Genomic DNA, 23,179 nt, shown 5'->3' with positions numbered 1-23,179 from the left:
GCTTCCCGTGCCGTCAAGATGTTCGTCCAGCGTTTCACACAGCTAAGGAGGTGTTATGCGTAGGCGGACACATCGGCGGTGAGACGCACCTCCTGAGCGATCCTCCCCACAATCGGGATGTAGTTCCGCAGGGCCGACGGAGAGAATGCACCGTTCATCGCCGCACGCAGCCTCCGATGGTCCTTTCCTGGGGAGCGTTAACCACGACCGGGCCGCCCGGGAAAAACGTGAGAGCATCACCGTGCCCGTTGAGCATTGATATCCCCCCCGCCCCGACGAGCCAGACGAGTATCGTGCGCATTGCGGGCGCGTTCTCGAATGCAGGACTACCATGGATGTATTGGAGTGCCTTGGGATCAGCAACAACCAGGGCGTCGCGCTGTGCTAAGCTGAGAGGGGCAACGGGGAGAATGACAAACGGAAGCCTGAGCCCGCACCCCAAAAGCGCCGTTGATACGGTAGACTGGACCGTACGTCTTGCGCCAGAGAGACTCGAATTTGTCGTAGGCCGACAGCTGCAGTTCGACCATGTTACCTGTACAAGTTGCAGTGGGGTTATGGGTGGGTTATGGGTACATACCAAAGAGCCAAGACGTCGCAGTTGGGCCGGGTATGTGGCGGATGGCTGCTCTGCGGCGACGCTCTCGCCACACAGACCGAAGAAGATAGCAGAGCAAGAGCAGGAGGGCAAGGACGTCGACTCGTAGCATAGTTCTCCTGGGCAGACGGGCGGGAATCCAAGTGTGGGGGACGGGAGGGGGCCTATACCCATAATAGAGGCGCCCTGTTCTTATTGGCCGTGGTCGGGATAGCATGGGAGTCGGTGCCTGGAAATAGGACGGACAGCGGGCCGTTGGGTCGTTAGCGCGGATGAAACGAGCGGTTTCGCTCAGGCTCCCGACAGACTCTCCGAAAAGTACGATCAGAACACGTGGGGTGGCGCTACCAGCACTCACCTTCCCGACATCGATGAAAACCGTGAACACGTCCAGGCGCCAGACGGCAGTGTGTCCCGCCGGCTGGCGTCACAATCGTCGGGAAGACAAAAAAATTTCGGGTGACGTGGTGACGTAGCCGCCACGTCACGTCCTTCTCTTCCCTTTCTGCGCGCCGTCATGCGCGGGACGCATAATCCTCGACCCACACCTCGACAACGACGGGCCCGCTCGCGGGCAGCTCTGGGAGTCGCTGAGAAGCGCGATGGGCGCTTGGGCACGCGTGCGTCAAAGCGGTCCTTCAAGTTCTTTCCTTGCGTTTTCACTCAGTGCTTTCCAGCTACGCTCTTGTCGCCGGGCAGGGAAGCTATCAACGCCCCCACCACCGACTCGTCCGGCGCCGCTTCCTTCCCCCGCCGCCAGCCTTTCCGTGCTCCGGCATGCGCCGAGTCCAGATTCCTCGACTCGTGGAACTTCCACGGGACCTTCCCTGAACTCAGGAGTCGGCGCACTTGGCTCTGTTGCCTCTTCTCAGGCCGGCGGTGCTTGCCAGCACGTCCGTCGTCAATAGCCCATGGCTTCCCGCCAACGCCGGGCCCGCGCGCGGGCAGGTCTGGGCGTCGCTGAGCGGAGGGAACGTATGGTTACTGGGGCAGACGTGCGTCAAGGCTGTCCTTCTTTCCTTGCGTTTTCACTCATTGTATGCCAGCTATATTCGCGATGGTCGCCCCCACCACCGGGCTCATCGATCCTCTAGCTGCGACCGCTCCGGCCGCGAGGCCTTCAGCTCAGACTCCAGAGCCAGTGTGTCGTGGTCCCTCAAAACGGCCGCCTCTGGTGGGCTCTGCGCCTCATAGCCCCCCCCCCCCACCAGCGTGTCCATCGACCCACCGCCCGCTTGTCCCGACTCACACTTCCATTCCAGCGGGACACTCGTTCGATTCGCGCGTCGCACACAGTCTGATATCGGCGAGCTCGGGTTCGCATCCGAGGCGGGTCTTATGCCCTCTTGTCCCATCCTCGTTTTGTTCACGGGCCACATACTATAGTCGACTCCTTTCATGGTCTCCACCCTTTCGCCGTCTCATTCTTCCGTCCCGCCTCGAAGACGGCGCGGCGCCCCTGCCAGTTTCGACTCGGTGGCCTATATGCTTTCATGAGACCTGTTACTGTAATGGACTCGCATCGAGATTGCGTGCCCGTTCTATGGCCGCGCTGGAGAAGGGGCGGAGGCTTCGCCGTCCATGCGCTGGATCACCCTGGATGAGCGGCGAGCGCCGGGGTGGCGGGGCGTGCCACGCGATGGAGAGGCGGCTGTCGAGATCGGAGGGAGACTCGGGCTGTGGCGCGCATCGCATCGACAGCGTGCGACTAGGGGCGGGGGGCAGTGCTTGGGGTGCACTGCCTCTTTGTGGGTGCGCCATCGCCTTGCAGTTGCTGTCTTGTTATCCACAGTACACGCGTCCGGCGTCTAGATATCACTGGATTGACGCCGCTCTACAGTGACTCCCGTTGTGGACACCACACGCGGCCGCCGTATATAAGGCGGAGCTTGGCACAGGCACATGGTGCCCCACACCCTTCCTTCCCCTTCACTTCCCTCTGCACACGACAGCCATGACACAGCTCCACGCGTATGACGACCGCGACGACGACTACGACGCCACGCTCGACGACGCCACGCTTGAAGACTCCACGTTTGACGATGCCACGCTCGATGGCTCCGTGCTCGACGACGCCATGTTCGTCGAGCCCCCGCCTGCGTCAGACGACGAGCAGACCCTCGTCGACACCGTACACCACCCTCCGTCCCTCCCCTTACGCACGCACTAACGCCCTGCAGGACTCCGACCCCGACCTCTCCGACTCCGACCGGCCGCCGACGCCGCCGCCCGTGCCGGGGCTCGCCCTCGGCCTCGTCAACATGGACGCCCTCTGGCGCGCCGGCGTGACCACGCTGAACCTGCAGCTCGGCGGCGTCGGCGCGCCGGGCCTCCCGGGCGCGCGCCGCGGCGGGAACGGCGGCACGGGCGGCGGCGGGAGCGTCACGATTATGAGCGCGAGTCGCGCGCGGGCGTTGTTCGGGGAGGGCCGGCCTGAGGGGGCGCGGGTGCCGCGGGTGCCGCCTGTCCCCCGGATCCCTTCGATTCCTTCGGTTCCTGCGGTTCCTGCGGTTCCTTTGATTCCCTCGATTCCCCCAATCCCCCCAATCCCATCGATCCCATCGATCCCATCGGGCCGCGCCGGCGCCCCTCCCCCTCCCCCTCCCCGTCCCCGTCCCCGTCCCCGGCCCGCCACACAAACAAGCGCCGGTCAAATATTCGACGCCGCCGGCCGGCCGCTGCTGTACGCGGACGCGCACACCCGCGTCTGGGGCGGCGTCGACGGCGCGCCCGGCGGGATCCTGAGCCCGGCCGCGGCGGAGCGCGTGCGCAGACAGGCACGGCCGCAGGCTCGCACCGGGCGCCGCGGCGCTGCGGGAGACGCGCGGGGTGCCGCTGCGCCGGCGCCGGCAAGGACCGTCGTGCACGGCCCGGGATACGTGGTGTACAGGGATGCACCGGCGGGCTGATGCTGTTTCGTGCGATCGTCTTTAAGTTTTGTGGAATCGGGTACTACATACATGCCTTTGTTCTTGCCTGCCTCCAACAGAACCCGGACTGAAATGACGGGCTTGGTGTGTCGCGCAGCTGGTCCCGAGAATGCCCTGCGTGTCCAGCGACTCGAGTATCATGGCAGAGCCCGATGGGACGTCTGCGGCAGTCCTTGTCCTTTGGTACGACAATCTGCCTTACAGAGTTGCTGCGCCGCTAGTGCGATGGGTTCCTCCCGGTCAAAACAGTACTTTAAGTTTGGCTCAAATCAGTCATTTTAGCATGAATTTAAGTTGTTACTGGAATGACGCTTCTAAGCTTAGTTTTAAGAACAAAACTTAAAGTATATAAAAAGGCATCATTCTAGGCTAGACTAAAATTTAGCTTTAAACACCAAACTCTTTCAACAATGTGTGAGATCCACTACCAGTACCAACCTCTTCCTGAAAAGAAAACTAAATTTAAGTCTAGCTTCAAAAGATGCCTTTTTATATATTTTAAGTGTGTAGCTTAAACCTATACTTAGAACAGTTATTTAAGTCGACACTTAGATTTGCTCTTAAACCACCACTTTGATCTAACATTTAAGCAAAGCTTAAAGCACTGTTTAAGCTACCATTCAAGTTAGTGCTTAAATCATATAAAAAGCCATCATTTGAAGCATGACTTATATATGCATTTTTACGGTGTGTGGCCTGCAAGGCTGCCCAAGCCTTCTGTGCCCAACAGCAGCAGCTACAGACAAGCAGTATATAGTCAGCTACCTAGCAGGTGGACCCTTAGAGTTTCTTCTCTTTGGATCCTCCCCTGCTAGGACCTTGATCTCAGGCCTCTGGGGTTGCCCTTAGAGGAACCAGGATCGGAAACGGAAACATCCTGGAGTTTGCAGACACGGAAGAGTTCTGGCTGCAGAAGGACGATGTTGGAGTTTTCAGAAATGATTCTGTGGCTAGGTCTCCAGAAGAGGGCACTAGACTTAGTACAAATTTTACCTTGGAGCTCAACTTTATTCACCCCTCTCCTCAGCAATTATTCACCTCAGTGGATGTTCTGAAAATACTGAGCCTTCTCAGTGGCACCCACCGGGGTGCCACTGATAACTCACAGTGTTTTGTGGGCACATCTTGACCTCCTTTTTTTTCCCAATTGATCTCTGGGTTATGCTTCCACAACCAGGAGTACCCCAGGATGAGGTCTTGTTCGCCAACATGAGTACCAGCAAGTTGAACATGCTTGAAGTGGCCCTTGCAACGTAGGACCAAGTCTGTGATTTAATTGATGGAGCCAGCATCGTTGGGGGTGCTATTAACATTGAAAACCGGAATTGGTCAACATGTTCCTTGCGGCAAGTCGAGCAACCGTGGGGGCACTGTGTCATCTTGAATCTTAGTGCTGTCCAATTATCATTATGAATACGAAAATTTCATAATTTATTCATATTCATAATATATTCTCCCTGCTGGAGCATATTATAATTGTATTAATATTCATAATCATACTTGAGCTCAGAATATGAATATATTCAATTATATTCAAGCTTCACAAGTCTGTACATAGTACATATAATCCACCTTATCTTGTGGTTTATTCAACCACTCCTTGGTTATGATTGTTTCTGTCGCTAGTTTTGCAGTTATTAAAGCATATATATCTGTCATCCTATGCTTGATGCTGGGGAACAGGCACTCTACAGAGATGCTCCTTGCAGCAATGACTAGGATTAATAACATAGCCTGGATATCCCACAACAAAATATTGACCTAAACAAAACTCCAGGTTAATCATGATACCTTCACCAGCCCAGAGTGTCATCAAAGTCCAGGGCAATAATGTAAAGGTCAACTTCAGCATTCCGTTAGGGCTGGACACAGATGTTGTCCTGGCTGATTTACTGCTGAGAGTTATTGATATTGCAAAGACTGAGTTTGAAGATGTTGCCACTGCTGCTAGTAGCCTGCTACAGAGCTAGTACTTCTGGCTGAAGGGCTTGCTGGTGAATTTGAATATAATCAGTCATGGCCAGGGTATAATATATTATATTCATAATATAATCACAATCATAATCATAATCATAATCACTCATATTCAATGGGTCTAAATATGCAGAGGGCATAATATAATATAATATAATCATATTTATTCGAATATATTCAAAATATATTCTAGCATAATATAATTGTGGACAGGACTAATCTTGATCTCCTCAGTTTCCTAATTATCTGTGACGGATAGTACACAGGGTGCCAGGGAGAGCTTTCACGGGGCGGCAGCAGCAGTAGCGCGGACAGTCATGTATGGGCAGGGATATGTGGTGTACAGTGATGCACCACTAGGCTAATCATATATGTTTTGCAGTATTTACCATAAATAAATCCTACTTCAGCACCTATTTTTTGGCCAAAATTCAGTGTGGCCAAAAGCATATTGAAACACACGACCAATTTATAAATCAATGGGCATAAAACATTTCACTAATTGTCCACAAAGCAGACCCATGCTTATTTCCCATCAAATACTGGTAAAGTTGCTAGGATAGTCTGTTTTTCTAAAATTCTATCATTATTTGCCACAAACAAATACTGCTTTGGGTACCACTTTTCACTGTTGAGTCGTTGACTCCTGATGTGATGATACTACATTTAGTTGTTTTGTCATTGGACAATACTATATATTCTTACAACATTATTATAGGTGACTTCCGTGGGAATGCGGATCATGCCCTCGTCTGGGGACAGACTACTTTGTGGACGATTTCAACATGCAGACACGGAGCTGCCTCGCGCCTATTAGATTTCAAATAAAGCAGCAAACTATCTGCACGTGTAACGTCGTTCACGGATCTTCGCAGGATTGATAAGCACACGTTGTCAAGCCGCCGTTTAGCCGAACCATGAGGATTTGGCGGAGTAATGGGGCAGAAATTTTTTGGGGACTGGCCATGGGTGATGATATGCTCGTGAAAGGCGGGGCGGCGGGAGAGATGTGGTGTCGGCCGGACTCACGCGCGCGCGCCGCTTTCCGGCGTGGGGCTCGCGCCAAGTCCGCCCTGACACACGCCGATCATTCCATTTGTCATACCGTGTGATGTGCCTGTCACGCAACGCGGGTTTCTTCCGCTCGTCATCAGCGGATGCCCCGCCGCTGACTGAGCGCGGCTGTGAACGCGGCTCGCCGCTCCCCGCGCTGCTTAGTGGCGCTACACGCTTGCGCGTGCTTTTTAGGCAGCCTGCCCTGCGCGTGGCGCGTGCCCTTTCTTTTTCCCGCCAGCCAGTGTCACTTATACCCCCACCACGCCCAAATCTCATGCACCGGAACAACCTCCCCCCGCGGGAAGGCGTGTATGAGCTGTCGGTGAGTCGTAACGCCTTCTACTCAGCGCAGTCCTCATGGACCTCTGTTCACAGCCGCAGAAAAGTAGTGCGCCGCTTCTGTTCCCTCCCTTGCCCCTCTGTTGACGCATCCCCCACTGGCAGAAATGCGACGGCCGCCGCCCTGCCTGCGGACAGTGTCGCAAAGGTACAAGCACCGCTTACGACTGCGAGTATCCTGTGGAGGGTCGGAGCCGCACACAGCAGTTGGAGGAGACGGTCGTGCGGTTGAAAGCTAGGATTGGGGAGCTGGAGGGCGGGCTGTTCGACGATGTGAAGCGAGAGGAGCTGGTGTTGAAGCTCGATATGCCCATGGTCAGTCCGCCGGGTTATGAGTGGATGTCGGCAAGGTCGCCTTCGCGTACGTTGGCCTTCATTGCGTCGCATGCCTAGCTGATCTGGTTAATCCTAGCGGAAAGTCCTGGCAGGGTGGCGACACCCTCGTTATCTGGCGTTTCCACTGCTTCGAATGAACCCTCGCCCGAGGTAGCCCTTCAGCTGTGCGTTTCCCATCCAGATTTGAGTCAGGGAGCCTCACGCGAACAGAGTCGACACCTTTCTCGAATCATTCACCCGCGCAGGCTTCGGATTTTTCCTGTCCCCCATCGCTCTCCGGCACCGCGCGGCCACAACGCAATTCATTCTCAACGGACGCCATCCTGGGCCAGCGCTGCTCAACGCCGTTTACATGTGGGGCACGCACCTCTCCTCGCCGTCGCTCCCCGGCTCCAATTGCTCCTCGGGAGACACTTTCCTCGCGCAAGCACTACGGCACCTGCACGATGAAGGGACGAATTCGATGACGGAAATTTTAGACAGAATACAAACGGAGATCCTGCTGGCATTGTACTTCCTCGCCCTCGGGCGTGCGCTGGAGAGCAGCTATCACGCCACAGCAGCCAGCTCCCTTGCCTTGAGCGCCCGTCTACATTGCATCGGTGCCCCTCATCCCAATGTCACCTCCCCACTTCTTTCTGAGCTTCGGAGCCTTCACCTTTCGTCGTCGTCTGGGAATGACGGCCCCTCTGAGACGGAGCGCGTAGCGGCGTTCTGGACCACGCTCGTTGTCGCCAATTTCTGCGCCGCTGCACACGAGCCGAACGCCGGAGCTGCTGCACTGTCCAACGTGGACATTTCTACGCCGTGGCCACATATCGAACGCATTGTGCTGCCTACTCAGGCGGGCCCGTCTGGTGATCAGTGGGCCTTGAGTCCAGAATGGATGGGGGACGCGTTCGCCGAGTTTGATCCCGAGATGCCTACGCTGCCCGCGTACACGGATGCCGGCCTGAACACGAGCTTGTTGGGGGTGGGGCTGCACGAGCCATCGTCGATGGTGGAGTACCCTGTCCCCGCGTATCACGATCTGAGTCAGTTCTCCGCCGCTTTCCCAGCCTCCACCGCCGACGCACACTCTCCGGGGGTCGTACCGCAATCCGGAGTGATCCGCTTCCTCAACGGCGAGCCGGACGGCAGTGAAACAAATCCAAGTCGGCTGACTTTAATAGGGAAGTCGTCGATCCTGCTCGAGAAGGCGGCGAGGAGCGATCACCATGGTACCGCGGGTATTTCTTCTGTTCTATTATCTCATCTCTCACCCATGAACAGACGCCGCCGCACTTGCGCTACTCGACACCCTGATAGACCATCACTTCGCGTCGCTACCACCCCTCGATACCGCTGAGCGATGCGACTTCGCCGACCACCTGATGCACCTACTCACCCATGGCGCTTCGCTCCGCCTTCACCATCCCCGCTCCGCAAGCTGCGAGCGGTCGAGACAGAAGGCCCTCGCGGCTGCCCTTGCCACCGTCTGTGTCGGGCATTCCCTCCAGGCGGCCCGAGTGGACGCGGCGGCGGCGGTGGTGATGCCGATTGTGCCTGTGTTACTCGAGAGTGCGGCAGAGGTTTTGCTTGGGGCCGCGCGCTTCGGTTCGGGCGAGGCTGGGGACACGCTTCCGGGCATGGCCGGCAAGGAACTGCTTGCTGGCGTCGAGACACTGCTGGGAGCGTTGCGCGCGATGCACCCGAGTCCGGTGATTGGTGTGTCTTGCCCGTTTTTCGCGATTGATGATGTTTAATGATTGGGCAGAACGGCTTGTGGACCGTGTGCGACGGGAGTATGAGTGCGTCGCTGCCGCGGGGATGTAGCGTAACGATAAAACATGATTGGTTCATACTGTATAGTTTGTAGATGTATGCTACTAGGGTTTCGCTGTTGTTCATGTACACTTACCAATTTGTAACATTTCTAATATTCTGTAAACGGAATGTATGGGCCAAAAACCCGCCACCATCCCTCTAATATGTTCATGTGAAACGATTTTACTGGATAGAATGTTAGGCTACACCTATGTACGTAGCTCGAAATATTTATGTCACCAAATCTCGACTCCGACTTATGATAAGGATATAATTTACTCGGCTCTGACAGCCGAGTCATTTGACGCTGCCACTGTCACGCTCGCAGCCCTGTCTCTTCTAACCACGATGAGCTTGGCGATATTTCCTCCCGAGCTCGACGACCTCTTCATCCAACACCTGCACGACAACGTACCCTCTCTCGCAGCCTGTGGGCTCGTGAATAGAGGCTGGCTTGCGCTGAGCCGCCCACTCCTGTTCGGCGAAGTGGTGCTGCGGGACAAGAACTACGACGCATTTCTCGAGCTGTTGACGACCCCGGAGGCGCTCACGTTCCTCGCGCACGTCCACACATTGTCGATCAACCGACCTGACACGGACCTTGACTCCGCGGACGCCTTCCGTGACCTGGTCCCGCGACTGGCGGCGCTCTCGCACGTGCGCCGCCTACATCTGTGCTTTGTGTCTTGGGTCGGGGTTCCGACTGAAGCGCTTGACATGCTCCCTAACGTCTTTCCAAATCTCGTCAAGATTGTCTCGATATTCACCACCTTCGGCTCACCGGCCGACTTTACGGCGCTTGTCGGCCGACTCGTGCATTTGGAAGAAGTCGCGGTGCAAGGGGCGTTCTTGACTGACGGAGACGAGACATCTGCGGCTCACGACGGTGCATTGCCACCACCAACCACCCTTGCCGTAGTTCGGACGAAGATTCGTTCCGACGACGGAAATCCATTCGGTTATATTGCGCGCTGGCTTGCCAAATCCCCTCCAGCAGCCTTTCGCACCCTGGAAGCAGGCACACTCTGGCCCTCCGCTCTCCCTGCCGTAGGGGCACTGCTTGCCGCCGTCGGGCCCAATCTCCGACAACTCGATTTCGCGCTGCTGAATCACGTCACTGAGCAAGAGGCGCGCACACATCTCCCACTGTCTGTGCATGCCCCGAATCTGGCCGACCTGACGCTGCACATCGGCTTACGTCGCTTCCACGCGCCAAACCGTACCCGCCTGCACGCGCCGTGGGCCCTGCTCGCAACCGCAACAAAGGCGCTACAAACGCTGACGCTCGTGTTGACGATTGATTACATCTACATGCTCGACGCGCTCGACTGGGCGCACCTCAACAGCGAGCTGCGGCGGCTTGAGAATCTGCAAACAATCAGCCTTTTGGTCCACTGCCACAACACGATCACCGATCCGGAGAAGCTGGTTGGGCCGAATATTAGAGGACGCATAGAAGCGGACGTTGCGCCTAGGGTAAAGGTGGAGGTGGAGGTGCTGCGGTCGGCGCGGATGTTTACACGGCTGAATAATTGAACGTGTAGTTTGCAGAAAGCTACAGACATTGTGGATTTGTCTCTGGGTACGCCGTTGATCAGTCCTCGATCCTCTCGGGAGTGGGCAATAAAATGTCTGTCAACTCATTGCTCGGGAGTTTTCTTTTACTTGCCGTTGCGCATTACTGCGCTGTCTCTGATTCCCTGGTGTAATTGATGAGAATCCTCTTCTTGCGGACTATTCTAGACAGGTAGCGTCAGGATTGCCAGGAAGAAACGAGTATCTACTACGGGATGAAGGTCAGGTTTCGTGGAGCCGGTTTAGGTCGGCGGCAACGCACCATCATTCCTGTACATCCCAAGTCTCCAACTCCTCTGAGTCCTCTCCAACTCCTCCATACCCGCGTAGTGCCCAGGTACTAGTAGACAGCGCGCGCGTGCCAGTGGGTACTGGGCTACGGCGCGCAACGCAAGCCCGCGAAAGTCTGGGAGGAGGCAGCGGCGAGAGAGAGGTCGCAGCGGCCACACAGCCGGACAGACTCACCCAGCCTCCACTCCAAGAAAACGGCGTTCGTCTTGGTCCATCGTCGTCGTCGTCAAGGAAGAAAAAAATGACGTAAGGCGGCGGTAACGCGGTCACGACCTCCGCGGTCTTTGCTCTTGCCGCCCATGGCCACAAACGCCGCCCACCCATTCGCCCCCGCTCCGCGCAACGAGACCGCACCCAGACCCGACGTCGTACTCCGCAGCAGCGACGCCCCGCCCACCGACTTTTACGTACACAAGGCCGTGCTGGCGCTCGCTTCTCCCGTCTTCGCCGACATGTTCTCGCTGGCGCAGCCTGGACCCGCTGTGACGACTGACGGAAACGAGGCACTGCCTGTCGTCGATGTTTTTGAGCGAGCGGCTGTTCTAGACAAGGCACTGCGCTTCTTCTACCCGAACGCCTCATCCTTTCTGGATGGAGAAGACCGCTCGTTGTACCCGCTGGACGACCTCCGGTTAGTTCTGGAAGTCCTGGTCTCAAAATACCAAGTGGACTCCGTTACGCCGTTAGGCAAGCGTTTGCTCCGGGAACATCTTTCCTCAACGGCCAATGCTGACGTTGTCGGCGTCTTTGTTGTTGCATGCGGACTGCGTTGGCACGACATCGCGCGAGAAGCCGCCTGGGCGTCCCTTCGACTCCCGCTCCGCGAGTTCGTCAATCTCCCTCACGGAAGCAGCCGCAACCAGCCTCTTTCCAACTCCAATACACCAACCGCTCTCACAAGCTCGCCTCTACTCGACCACCTCCCCTCGTCGACTTATCACGCACTCCTCACATACCACGCCACCTGCGCTTCTCTCGCTGCCAACGCGACAACCTCCCTGCTCTGGCTTCCCTCGGAAGCTGTCCCCGGCGCCGACTGCACCAACTGGAACCACCCCGCGCTCTGTCCGCGCATGGGGCACTGGAGCTTTGCCGGCAAAACTCTCGCCCCGGCGACGCGCTGGTTCGCCGTGACGCTCGACTGGCTTGGCGAGCGGCTGCTGAAGGCGCCGTTACTGCCGTTCGACGCACAACTGGCTGACGCGGGAGAGCTTCTCGTTGTCGCTGTCCGCGAGATTGGCAACTGCGAGTCGTGTCGCCGGGACGGGTTTCCGGTGTTGTTGGACTTTTTGCGCCTGTTGCGGAAACGTGTGGAAGGAGAGCTCGGGAAAGTGAGTGCGCTTTCGTGTGTGGCGCATGACTGAAGCTTGGCAGGTTGATATCGTTCTAGATCTCTGAATTGCCCATACAACGCTAGCGTATGGTAAGCTCGGCATGATTTTCCCCGCAATCCCAATGTTCGCAGGTAGATATCGTGCTTGATCTTCCAAAATAGCATTTGGAACCATTCTCATCGTATCCCACAGCTTCCAGTCCGATATCGATAAGTCCCATCCGACATTGCTCGACAAATACTTTGTTTTAGACAGCCTTCAACCGACCAACCTTCCGATTGGCTGGCTTCCACAGCAATATTGACACTGTGTCCCGAAGGCCGTGTCTGTGGACGCGCCTCGTTGACCGTGCGATGATACTTACGACACTCTCAGGACGTATCAAACACATTGCGGGTCTTCGTACCGGCTACGGCACTCTGCGTCAATGCAGATCGTCCTCCATCTGTCCCTATCTGTCCCCTGATCGTCTCGCTGAGGGGGATGCCAGTGTGGGAATGCTCCCGGGGCTTCGTGCACACGGCCATGTCTTCCTTGCCCTCTCCCTCCATCGACTCGCCCAGGACCTTCTACTACGACCCCTCCTATTTCTTCATACCACCGCTGAAGTTCAAATCACGGGAGGAGCAAAAGCGGTGGACGATTCCTCGCTCACTCTTGTATGCGGATAATTTCAATGCCTTCTGCTTCCCGCTCGTTGAACGGTGCTTAGTTGCGGAGGAGCTAAGCAGTCATTTTTCTCTCACAGCAAAAACATTGTGGTCTCTAGTGGAACCTTTATCGTAGACAATCGACGCTTTTTCGGGACTCCACCGCGGGAACCAAATGCAACTTGAGGTATGTTTCACCATTCTGCCGTAAGCTCGATGTGATTGGTCGGGCAAGGAGGTGGACACATCAAGGGTTGAGCTACTGAAGGAGATTGTCATTCGCAAACACACTCGTCTCCACTGGGTTGACCTGATTGAAACTTTGATGCTATCATGGATTCTGGTATGTTACATTTATTGCTGATTGCATATACCACCCCTTTCTTATTTCAACACACTCCAGGCACATAATATTGCGGTATTTCATTCCCTTAAAGTTGATAATGGATCTGACAAATTTAGTCTGCTATTGCTTATTTTAGCACCAAGCCTTATATCTTTGCTGAGCTTTGTCCTGCAGTATGATGATTTATTTTGATCTTTTTCAGCATAAAACTTATGATTTAATACCAGAATACTGACCCATTTCGATCAATTCAGCGGGCCTGTGACCCGTGACCGTTTGGCCGAAATGTCCAATTCGGCCGCAGGCCGAATTTCGCGTGACCTATTACCCGATTGGGAAGTTCGGCGCGCCGCAGGCGCCGCAAATTTGAAAATCTTCCCGATTAGGACAGTTTGGGACCAAAGGATTTGGCTGTGACCTGTGACCCGCCGAAATATTTCGGCTAAAAAATCCGATGTGACCGTGACCCGCCTAATTGAATGAAATAGGTCAGTATTGATGTTCTGATTGATTCCCATGGCAAAGTGCAACTTGCATTGACGACAGGAGCAAATAATCTCCACAAGCTTTGGCATCATCGTCGACTGGCTATTACGACTCGTCATCCTGAGGTTTTGATGTATGATGATATCCTTCAGAGGGTATGTGTTTCTTTTTCAAAAATATTATTTTTTGCATAGAGCTGTTTGAGTCTCAAGTACTGTATTACAGGTCTTCAGACAGGGGCATCTAGCCACATATGGTGAGCTGCACCAATCATCTCACTCAGCACTCTTCTGAATGGTGGGTTTTTTTGTCACACAGGAGATCAAGTGACAATAGATCCTGATGACTTTGATTCCTTTGTTGTTGCATTTCAGAGGGAGGAACCTGGCCCACTGTTATCTGCCCCACCTAGCCACTTCCTGCCACGGTCAAGGCTTCGCCGCACAATTGAATGGGCTATCAGCTCTGATCACCATACAATAGATACCATTCAGCAGCATCTTCTTCATCAAATCAGTTTTACAGCATTTAAAATATTCTGGCCAGGAGTACAAAACATATCCATTTGTGCTTCAATTCAAGCATCATGAGCGACCTGATAGGGGAGAAGGCCTGCATCATTGTGCCGGATATCACCAGGAACTGATTCTACTCTCTGCAGACTTCAACAGCTTGCGTGTTCTCTCAGAAGCTCGCCCAGCAACCAATGAGCGTTGTGTTGTGTGTCAGCAGAAAGTGATTACAAAGCAAAATGCCTACTGTATGTATCTCTCTATTGATTAGACTGCAGTGCTTATGGAACCATAGTGACTGGAGAATGGAGAAATCGGCGGTATTCTTATATCCTAGAGAACAAGGATGATTATTATATTCATCCAGCTTGGGAAGAAGGGTGGACGTCGACAGATGATCTGGCACATCAGTATCCCTTCGGCAGGGTTACTATTGAGGAAGAAGAAAGAGCATGGAACAGTTATAGCTTTCGAGCCAGAGTTGGCCGTGGCTTAATTACCAAGGAAGAGTGGGACACATTTGTAAGGGCAACCCCGGAGGCCTGAGATCAAGGTCCTAGCAGGGGAGGATCCAAAGAGTGAATAGAAGTAAGCAAATACAAGTGAGGCTGACCTAGCAGGGGAGGATCCAAAGAGAAGAAACTCTAAGGGTCCGCCTGCTAGGTAGCGGAACTATATACTGCGCTCTTGACGCGCCAAGGTTGATCGTTGCTCCGTGCAGTATGCCTGCGCCATGTCGCAGGCCAGGTCCCAGGGGGATCGCCAGGCGGGGGCGGCGATGCGCCTGACGGAGGCGGTGATGCGATCACCGGAGTCGGAGCCGGAGTCGGACCGGAATCGGAATCGTCTCCGAGGGGCCGAAAGGGAGGTTCCCCTGACAACATTCCAAAGTATAAGATTTTGTGATCTTCCAGAAACAGCTCGTTGGCATTTTTAGTAGGGTGTCTTGCACTACTAGTAGGGCAGGAGTAGAGTCATGTTATGATGATATACAATAATACTTTCTGACATTGCATATTTCCTAACTCCTAGAGTTGCAGACTGAAGTCCATTTACATCCGGGTTTTGCATAAAAACAGCGACCCGGAGCTGGACTTTTTTGTGAGAAATCAGGTGCCAAAAAGGGGCATCCAATCTCTCACAAATCAGTGTCGCAGATCCAATGTCCAAACTACCAAATAAGGTAATTTTGATTTCACATGCTCCACAATCAAGGCCTTTGATTCATCAGAAATTTAGGGCACTGATTTGGGCCCCGATCTCTGCTATGTAAGTCCATCTTCGGGTGGCTGTTTTGGCGCGAAATACTACAAATGCTACAAAAAAAAAAACAGAAAAAAGAGTTGTGGACAATCAAAGCCGATAATTTACTAGGGAATGTGTCACAAACAACACCAAATCAGAGAATGCCAGTTGGTCAGTAAAAGCAAGCAAACCCTGTTCCTGGCCCTAGACAATTGTACATTCCGTGCGGACCAGGCACTACTCCTAACCTTCTAGCACTCCTCCCCTGTCCCCTTGTATTGAGTTGGGCTTGGCGACAGTTCAACATTGACAAGCTTTGATTATCACATGTTAGTCTTAGTCACACTTGGTCATCACCCATAATAGGTTGTCATTTCTTTTCTCCTCCCTCTCTCTTTTCATAGTTCCTATGACTATTCCTTGTCCCACAAGCCTGGTGCCTCAGATCTGGTTCCTAGCCCCTAGTTTAGTTAGTATAAATGCCTGTGGATAGTTAGCCAAAATCCATCTTTCTCATCCCCCCAGTTTTTTTCTTTGTCTTTTGGGCTTAAGTTGAGGTCAGGCTGTTAAAGTCTTTGAGTTGCAGTCAGTGCAACTTGAAGGGCCTGCCATTCTGTCAAACCCTGGGTTTAAGAAACCTTTTTCTTTGCCTTTTAAACCTTTGATTCTGGTCCTGGTTGAGAAAATAAGACAGGGAGAAGATTGGATCATTAGATGTCGATGCTGATGTTGGTTGACAGTGTGGAGAGATAGCATGTAAAGGCATGGCTAAAGTATGATGTTATTGCCTCTCATATTAGGCATGGTAAATACATGGTAATAGTATATATAAGTAGAGTAGATTCCTGTCAGGCTGCAGGTCGGGCTGTGCAAGGACTCCTCCTAAAAACGCGTGCCCAGAACAGAACAGACAGATCGTCGGGCCCGCGAGTACGGGCGGGCGGGGTAGATTGAAACCGAAAGGGTCCATTAACTCGGTCCCTTGTTGCTGTTGGTGGTCAAAGGTTTGAATCGGGTCGTGGTGGGCCCGATAAGTCATTGGCACCTCCTTGCACAGAGAAAGGTAGTTCTTCAGACGATCTAAGCGATAGAGTACATGGTACGCTATCACACATTATATACGTGGGCCCGCAAATAGGGTTGATCCCGGGTGCGAGTAGCGCGATGATATCCGAGAACACCCGATCAGGCCCGGACCCGGCCAGGGTCTACCCAGTGTGTCGTGACAGGTCATGTGACACTTACATCACCCTTGACGTGTCATTCTTCACTCTACCGGTCTCCTCAATGGCTTCATTTGTCCTTCCCCTGCAAGGACTCCAAGGTACGAACTCCTCTCTGCCAAGTTCCTAATGCACAAATCCCTTATTATAGGGGTCATGAAGCACTGTTAAAACGTCGTGCGGCACCAGCAACCACCCACCACCATGTCTGCCTTCAGCGCGCAAGTTGGGCTGGCAAATCAATCAAGAAGTCTGCAAAGCAGGTTGCAACCTTTCTATCCAGTGTAAGGGCAACCCTGGAGACTCCGACGAAAGCCTAGCAGGGGAGGATCCAAAGCGTGAATAAAAGCTACGGAAATACACGGAGGGACACCCGTAGCTGTAAGAAAACAACAACAACTGGTGTACCCTGGAAATTGCCGTTTTGAGTATCTTTGACGATTTGGTATAGGATGTGTGCTGTTTGGTGCTCAGATTGTTGTACGCGTCTCCATTGGCATCAATGTCATCAGACAGCGCCGTTAGAGTTGACGAATCTATACGAGACCATCCCGGGGACGGCTAGCGGAAGTGCCAGACAAGCGCTCGTCGTCAAGACCCTCCCAACGATCACCTTGGGACTGTGAGCCTGCGACACCGCTCAGGCCTTCTGCGCTCTACGTCGGCAGTTACGGACGACCAGTATATAGTTGGCGCCCTAGCAGGCGGACCCTTAGAGTTTCTTCTCTTTGGATCCTCCCCTGCTAGGTCGGTCCCTCCGAGCCGTAGTGGTAGTATTTAGCCTAAAACCAGTAGGTGTACTTAGGAAATACATTGCCTAGGCTACTAGGTACAGCCAGGGGGCTATGTACACCTAGAACTTTAGGCTAGCACTTCTCCCTGGGCTAAAGCATTATTCTTATAGAAATATATATTATTATTCTTTATCTGGTATTCTGTTACCTAAGCCAGTGCCCCTATCTATATAATGTTTTTAATGTGGAACCATTTTTGATTGCCATCAGTACTTTTGATGGCTATATCATGATCCATCATTTGTGTCCAAATTAGAATTATTATTGATATAGGCCTTCCCAACTATATACCGGGTCATCGGCCTGAAGAAAAGGAGTTTAAAGTATTATATATGCATTATTATTAATATTATATGTATTAGATAACAGTTTATTCCATCATTGATGCTATATTGATCCAGAGACCCTCAAGTGATTCTAGCCTAGATCACTGGGTACACCTAGGCTAGGTGCATTTACTATCCTAGGCAATGCATTTCCTAGGTGCACCTAAGCCAGGAGGCTAATTCTTACAGCTACGGGTGGTTAATAATTGGAGATCAGATTCGAAAACTAGCGTTCTTTATTGTAAAATCGACCACGATTGCATTGCCAGCATGGTGCAGCGCATGTCAAAAGCATAACATGTGTGGGCGCCTCATTCCGCAAGATGTCCAAACTTGATGGAATTCAACATTCGATATGCTCATTGTTGCGCTCGAATACAAAGTGGTAATTAACACAATTACGGGGAATCGGGACCTTGAGGTCCTTTGCAAATACGAGATCTCCAATGTTAATGAGCCGTCAATATGACCACTGTAGGAATACTAACATATGGACCCCATAAATTCATTTTCATGCACAATAGCTATGCAACAGATGGAGAATCTCAGAATAAATGTTGTAAACCTTTGAATCAAATCTATCTGCACCTGGCCCCAAGGCCTAGGCCTGCTCTAGGCCAGGGACCAGTCTAGACTCTGAACTGAACCACAGGTAAAATGCCCATATTTGGCAAGTCTGACCCAGGACCTATATTAGAACCTTCCAAAAGCCTAGACTAAAACATTCTAGAACCGGATCAGCGGATCAGGTCACATCGTCACGGATTATGTAATTAATTTGAGAGTGGTATATAAGGAGCTCGATTGTAGTAGATAGGAAGAAGAATCCCACCCCATCCTATTACCATATTTGGCAAGGAAGCAAGGCAGCTAGGTCACAAGCGTGACAACCAGGGAACAAGGTAGCAAGGTAGCAGTTCAAGTTAGGTCAGGTTAAGTGCAAGGACAGGGAAGCAAGAGATCTTGTTTATAGGAAACAAGTGGCAAGGAAGCAAGTTTGTTTGTATATTTGAGTTAGTATCTTGTGTCAAGAACAGATACATTCTCTTGTTTATTTTGTGAAGCACTTTGGAGGTTGAGCTTAATTGTTCCTTCTTCTGTGTTTTATAACAACAGTACAAAAGTGATCTGTACAAAGTTCACAATAACCAGATTCTATTGCTATATTTGGATATTCTGAATCCATTAGTTGTTTCCTGCAACTCGAACCCCCGAACACACACACATACACAAACAAATAGTGGATTAGTAGATTAATAGGGTTGAGGTCTTGATAGAACTCCTCTATCAGTTCACTTTGCCAGTGTATTAACGTAAAGTGGGCCATCTCGGACAACATGGCCTATACGCTGCAGGTATGATCCACTCGTTATCGCTCTCTTTTGTCTTCCTAACTTGACATCCCTTTTCATCAAACTCTCATGCCTTCCACCACATAGCAAAACCAATAGACACATTGACCAAAGCTCTGTGTTGGGCCCATGCCACTGGGCCTGGCATCAAGCTGTATATCCTTTTCTCTTGGTTTTATTAGTGTGACTTATTTTATAGGGTGACACCACCATCAGTAAAGTTCAGGGCATTGGCAGTAGTGACAGAACCAATGTCTCCATTCAGCATGATGATTGGCATGTCTCTGTCCATACAACTTTTGAAGAAATCATTAGGAAATGCTCTCAGATATACTGATACAATAGCTAACTGTACCTTCAGATCAATTCATTTTTCTTTGACAAAACTTTAAAAGACCAAAACATTTCCAAAGACCATGGTCTAAGACCAAATATCATCCTCCCCAGGACTAACACTGCCACTGGGCTGTTTCCACAATTTTTCCCTATAGATTTGTCTCAAGTCAAAATTTGAAGTCAAAATTTGACCTTTTTTTTAGCAACTTTTGTCTCAAAAATATGAGGGAACAGCTTGAGATCTTTTACCTAATGATTACTAAGAAAAAAGGCAGACCATATATAGAGAATAAACTAAAACAAAAATTTTGCATTTTTGTAGCTAGCTTTTGCCAAGAAAAAAATTAGAAAAAAAAATTCAAGGTCTTTTTCACTTGTTAGGGAAATGTTTCAAATTTTTAATCAGCAAAAATTATTGCAAAAACAATCAGTTGTTTCTGTAATTTTTTTTATAATCCAGGCCACAGATGATCAGGATTGTGCAAGATTATGTCCCTACCACATGTGATCCCATCAAATGCACTAGAGCCTATCATCCCTCCTTCAGGTATTACACTGCACAGGTTTCCTGGTCTTGCCACTGCTGTGGGATATTGTACAATCCAGTATCTACAGCTCTCCACCATCTATGCACTGATTACTATGGCCATTGTCATTTTGGAAACCAAATAATGAAGTCTTTCAAATCCTTCACCACAACCACGTTTGGCCACAAATGTTACTCTCAACTTCTATAGACGTTGACACACCAAGCCCCCCACCCCTTCAGCATGTCAGAACCACTTAGCTTTTGTCATCAACCACCAATCTCTGAGATGTCAATATTCTACAAGACTCGGAATCTGCTCCCTCAATCTTCGTGCCCAAGCACCCCAAGAACTCATCCCAGCCTTCTAACCAACTTGGGCAGCACACTCCATTGGGGTTGCAAAATCCCTTGTTCACGAAAGCCACCAAACAGTTGGTCATATTCAAAGCTTGAAAAATGTTGAAACAAAGAGTCAGAGATCTGGAGGCCCAATGTTGGGGAAAAACCACAAGTTCATGGCTGCTCAGATACTCATCAATGTCAGGGGAACCTCCCTTTCAGCCCGGAATCACCCCAATTCCAACTCTGGTGATCACATCACAGCCATCAATCGCATCAACGGAGCGAATAATACAGCTAATTATTAGATATAATTTGCATATGTGGACATATAGTTAAGGAAATGAGGCCTCCGCGTTCCAAGCGATGAAAGGACGCGGTCACCTCGGAACCGGTCCTGGCGATTCCGGACGACGCACGGCCTTTCCGACTTGAGGCGGACAGCTCTAATTATGCGACGGGGGCGGTTCTTTCACAATCCGCCCCGGACGGGAAGTGGCACCGTGTAGCATTCTATTCCAAAAGCTTAAATGATGTCCAGCGCAACTACGAAACCCACGACAAGGAGATGCTCGCGATCATCCGCGCACTCGAGGAGTATAGACACTTCCTCGAGGGCGCCGCGCACCCTGTCGAGATTTGGACTGACCATAAGAATTTGGAGTACTTCAGGAAGACGCAGCACCTCAACCGGAGACAGGCCCGGTGGTCTCTGTACCTCTCCCGGTTCGACTTCACGCTGCACCACAAGCCTGGCCGCGATATGGGTCGGCCTGACGCCCTCTCCCGGAGACCCGACCACGGAGTCGATTCCGACAACTCCGATGTCGTCCTTCTGCGGCCTGAACTCTTCCACGTCCGCGCACTCGAGGGCGTTTCCGTTTCCGGTCCCAGCTCTGAACTCCTCCGCGACATCCGTGATGGCCTCTCCGGTGAGCCTGACCTGGAGGAGCCCGTCGCACTAGCGGCCCGGCAACTTCTTAAGGTTCAAGGTCAAGCTCGAGGCCCCCGCTCCTCACGTTCTGACGAGTGGGCCGTCTCCGGCGGTCTTCTCCATTTCCGAGGAAAAATTGTCGTACCAAAGGACAAGGACCTCCGGAGACGCATCATCGAGCTCTGCCATGACACCCGAGTTGCCGGACACGCAGGTCGTTTCAAGACCCTGGAGTTGGTCTCCCGGAACTACTGGTGGCCTCAGATGTCTCGCCATATCGGCCGGTATGTTGCAACCTGTGACTTGTGCTGTCGCACCAAGGCACTCCGGAGACTGCCCCACGGAGAACTGCACCCCACAGAAACGCCCCCGGAACGCTGGCATACCGTCTCCGTCGACTTCATCGTAGAGCTTCCCGAAGCCCATGGGTACGACGCGATCATGGTCGTCGTTGACACCCTCGGAAAGCGCGCCCACTTCTCAGAGTGTCATACGACGGTCGATGCAGTAGGGGCAGCCCGCCTCTACTACCGGAATGTCTGGCGGCACCATGGGACTCCGGAGAAGTACGTCTCCGACCGCGGCTCGCAGTTCATTGCGGACTTCACCCGAGAACTTTGGCGTCTAATCGGCATCAAGCCCGCCACGTCCACCGCGTACCACCCGCAGACAGACGGTCAGACAGAGCGCGTCAACCAGGAGTTGCGGATCTTCACCAACTACCAGCAGCACGACTGGGATGAGCTGATTCCGGCCGCGGAGTTCGCCTACAACAACCACGTTCACTCCTCTACGCAGCAGGTCCCCTTCATGACGGACACGGGACGGCTCCCGCGCATGGGCTTCGAACCCGGAGTCCGTTCCGCCATGGAGTCAGTGAACGAGTTCCGCGACCGGATCGCCACTGGGTGGTGAGGTATAAACAGCTGAACTACTTCGTCAGATGGAAAGGCTACGACGCATCGCACGACCAATGGGTCCGCTTCGACCGCGTCTTCGCCCCGGAGAAAATTGCGGAGTTCTATCGTAAGTACCCTGGCAAGCCACGACACATCGCCTCCGCGACCTTCGACTCGATCCCGTTCCGGTCTATGCGTCGGGACGCCGCATTCAAAGGGGGGGGTGATGTCAGGGGAACCTCCCTTTCGGCCCGGAGACGCGCCCGATTCCGGTCCGACTCCGGTTCCGACTCCGGTCCGGCCCTCCATCTCGCCCGCACAATCACCGATCCGTCAACGCCCTCCCGACGGTCGCCCTGGGACCTCACCTGCGACGCCGCCCAAGCCTTCTGTGCCCGACAGCGGCAGCTACGGACAAGCAGTATATAGTCAGCTACCTAGCAGGCGGACCCTTAGAGTTTCTTCTCTTTGGATCCTCCCCTGCTAGGTCAGCTTCATTTGTATTCACTTACCAATGTTCACGCTTTGGATCCTCCCCTGCTAGGACCTTGATCTCAGGCCTCCGGGGTTGCCCTTACAGTTTCTGAAACTTCTGTTGCTTTGGCTACTTGGCGGCCTATACCCCAAAGTGAGCGAATATGGGTCCCACCAACTCCCTCTAGAAAATTATGCATAAACCCAAGGATAAGATGTTTTACAGGATCCCAGAGTGCAAGATCAAACATAGGTGACCATCTGACACCAGTCTCTGAGGCTTGAGCTTCTCTGGCAGTAAAGGCATTGATTGCTAAGAAAGCTGCTGCTGCTGCTCGAACAGTCTCATTACTGCGGAATTCCCAGTTATCATAATCCAGACGTGCAATCTCTTTGAGAGTGATCATGCAATATGTACAAAACATATCAGCACTATGCCCAAGATAGCCTGCAACTTTGCGAATTGCAGCAAGATCTGCAAGAAGAGGAATAATC

The 23,179-nt window shown here is 52.5% G+C and overlaps 4 protein-coding genes across 4 annotated transcripts; all 4 read left to right on the top strand.

Annotated features, from left to right (window-relative positions):
• Positions 1 to 2,552: 2,552 nt before the first annotated feature.
• MIND_01250800 (uncharacterized protein) lies at positions 2,553 to 3,507 on the top strand (the record flags this gene model as incomplete). Its single annotated transcript, XM_037368993.1, has 2 exons — positions 2,553 to 2,729; positions 2,779 to 3,507. The coding sequence occupies 2 exons, from the start codon at positions 2,553 to 2,555 to the stop codon at positions 3,505 to 3,507; spliced, it is 906 nt and encodes a 301-aa protein (XP_037214961.1).
• A 3,362-nt stretch (positions 3,508 to 6,869) lies between these two features.
• On the top strand, positions 6,870 to 9,048 carry MIND_01250700 (Zn(2)-Cys(6) binuclear cluster domain-containing protein; the record flags this gene model as incomplete). Its single annotated transcript, XM_037368992.1, has 7 exons — positions 6,870 to 6,880; positions 6,934 to 6,946; positions 7,003 to 7,258; positions 7,310 to 7,397; positions 7,444 to 8,453; positions 8,506 to 8,940; positions 8,990 to 9,048. 7 exons carry the CDS (start codon positions 6,870 to 6,872, stop codon positions 9,046 to 9,048), a joined length of 1,872 nt encoding a protein of 623 aa, XP_037214960.1.
• A 339-nt stretch (positions 9,049 to 9,387) lies between these two features.
• Positions 9,388 to 10,575, top strand: MIND_01250600 (uncharacterized protein; the record flags this gene model as incomplete). The annotated part of the gene is made up of 1 exon (XM_037368991.1): positions 9,388 to 10,575. One exon carries the CDS (start codon positions 9,388 to 9,390, stop codon positions 10,573 to 10,575), a length of 1,188 nt encoding a protein of 395 aa, XP_037214959.1.
• Positions 10,576 to 11,204: 629 nt separating this feature from the next.
• On the top strand, positions 11,205 to 12,303 carry MIND_01250500 (BTB domain-containing protein; the record flags this gene model as incomplete). The annotated part of the gene is made up of 2 exons (XM_037368990.1): positions 11,205 to 12,236; positions 12,280 to 12,303. 2 exons carry the CDS (start codon positions 11,205 to 11,207, stop codon positions 12,301 to 12,303), a joined length of 1,056 nt encoding a protein of 351 aa, XP_037214958.1.
• Positions 12,304 to 23,179: the final 10,876 nt, after the last annotated feature.

Source organism: Mycena indigotica, assembly GCF_014461135.1.
Source record: "Mycena indigotica strain 171206Taipei chromosome Unknown Mind.scaff0012, whole genome shotgun sequence".
NCBI lineage: Eukaryota > Fungi > Basidiomycota > Agaricomycetes > Agaricales > Mycenaceae > Mycena > Mycena indigotica.
The sequence above is the reverse complement of the archived record's forward strand: the minus strand, read 5'-3'. Positions and strand labels throughout refer to the sequence as shown.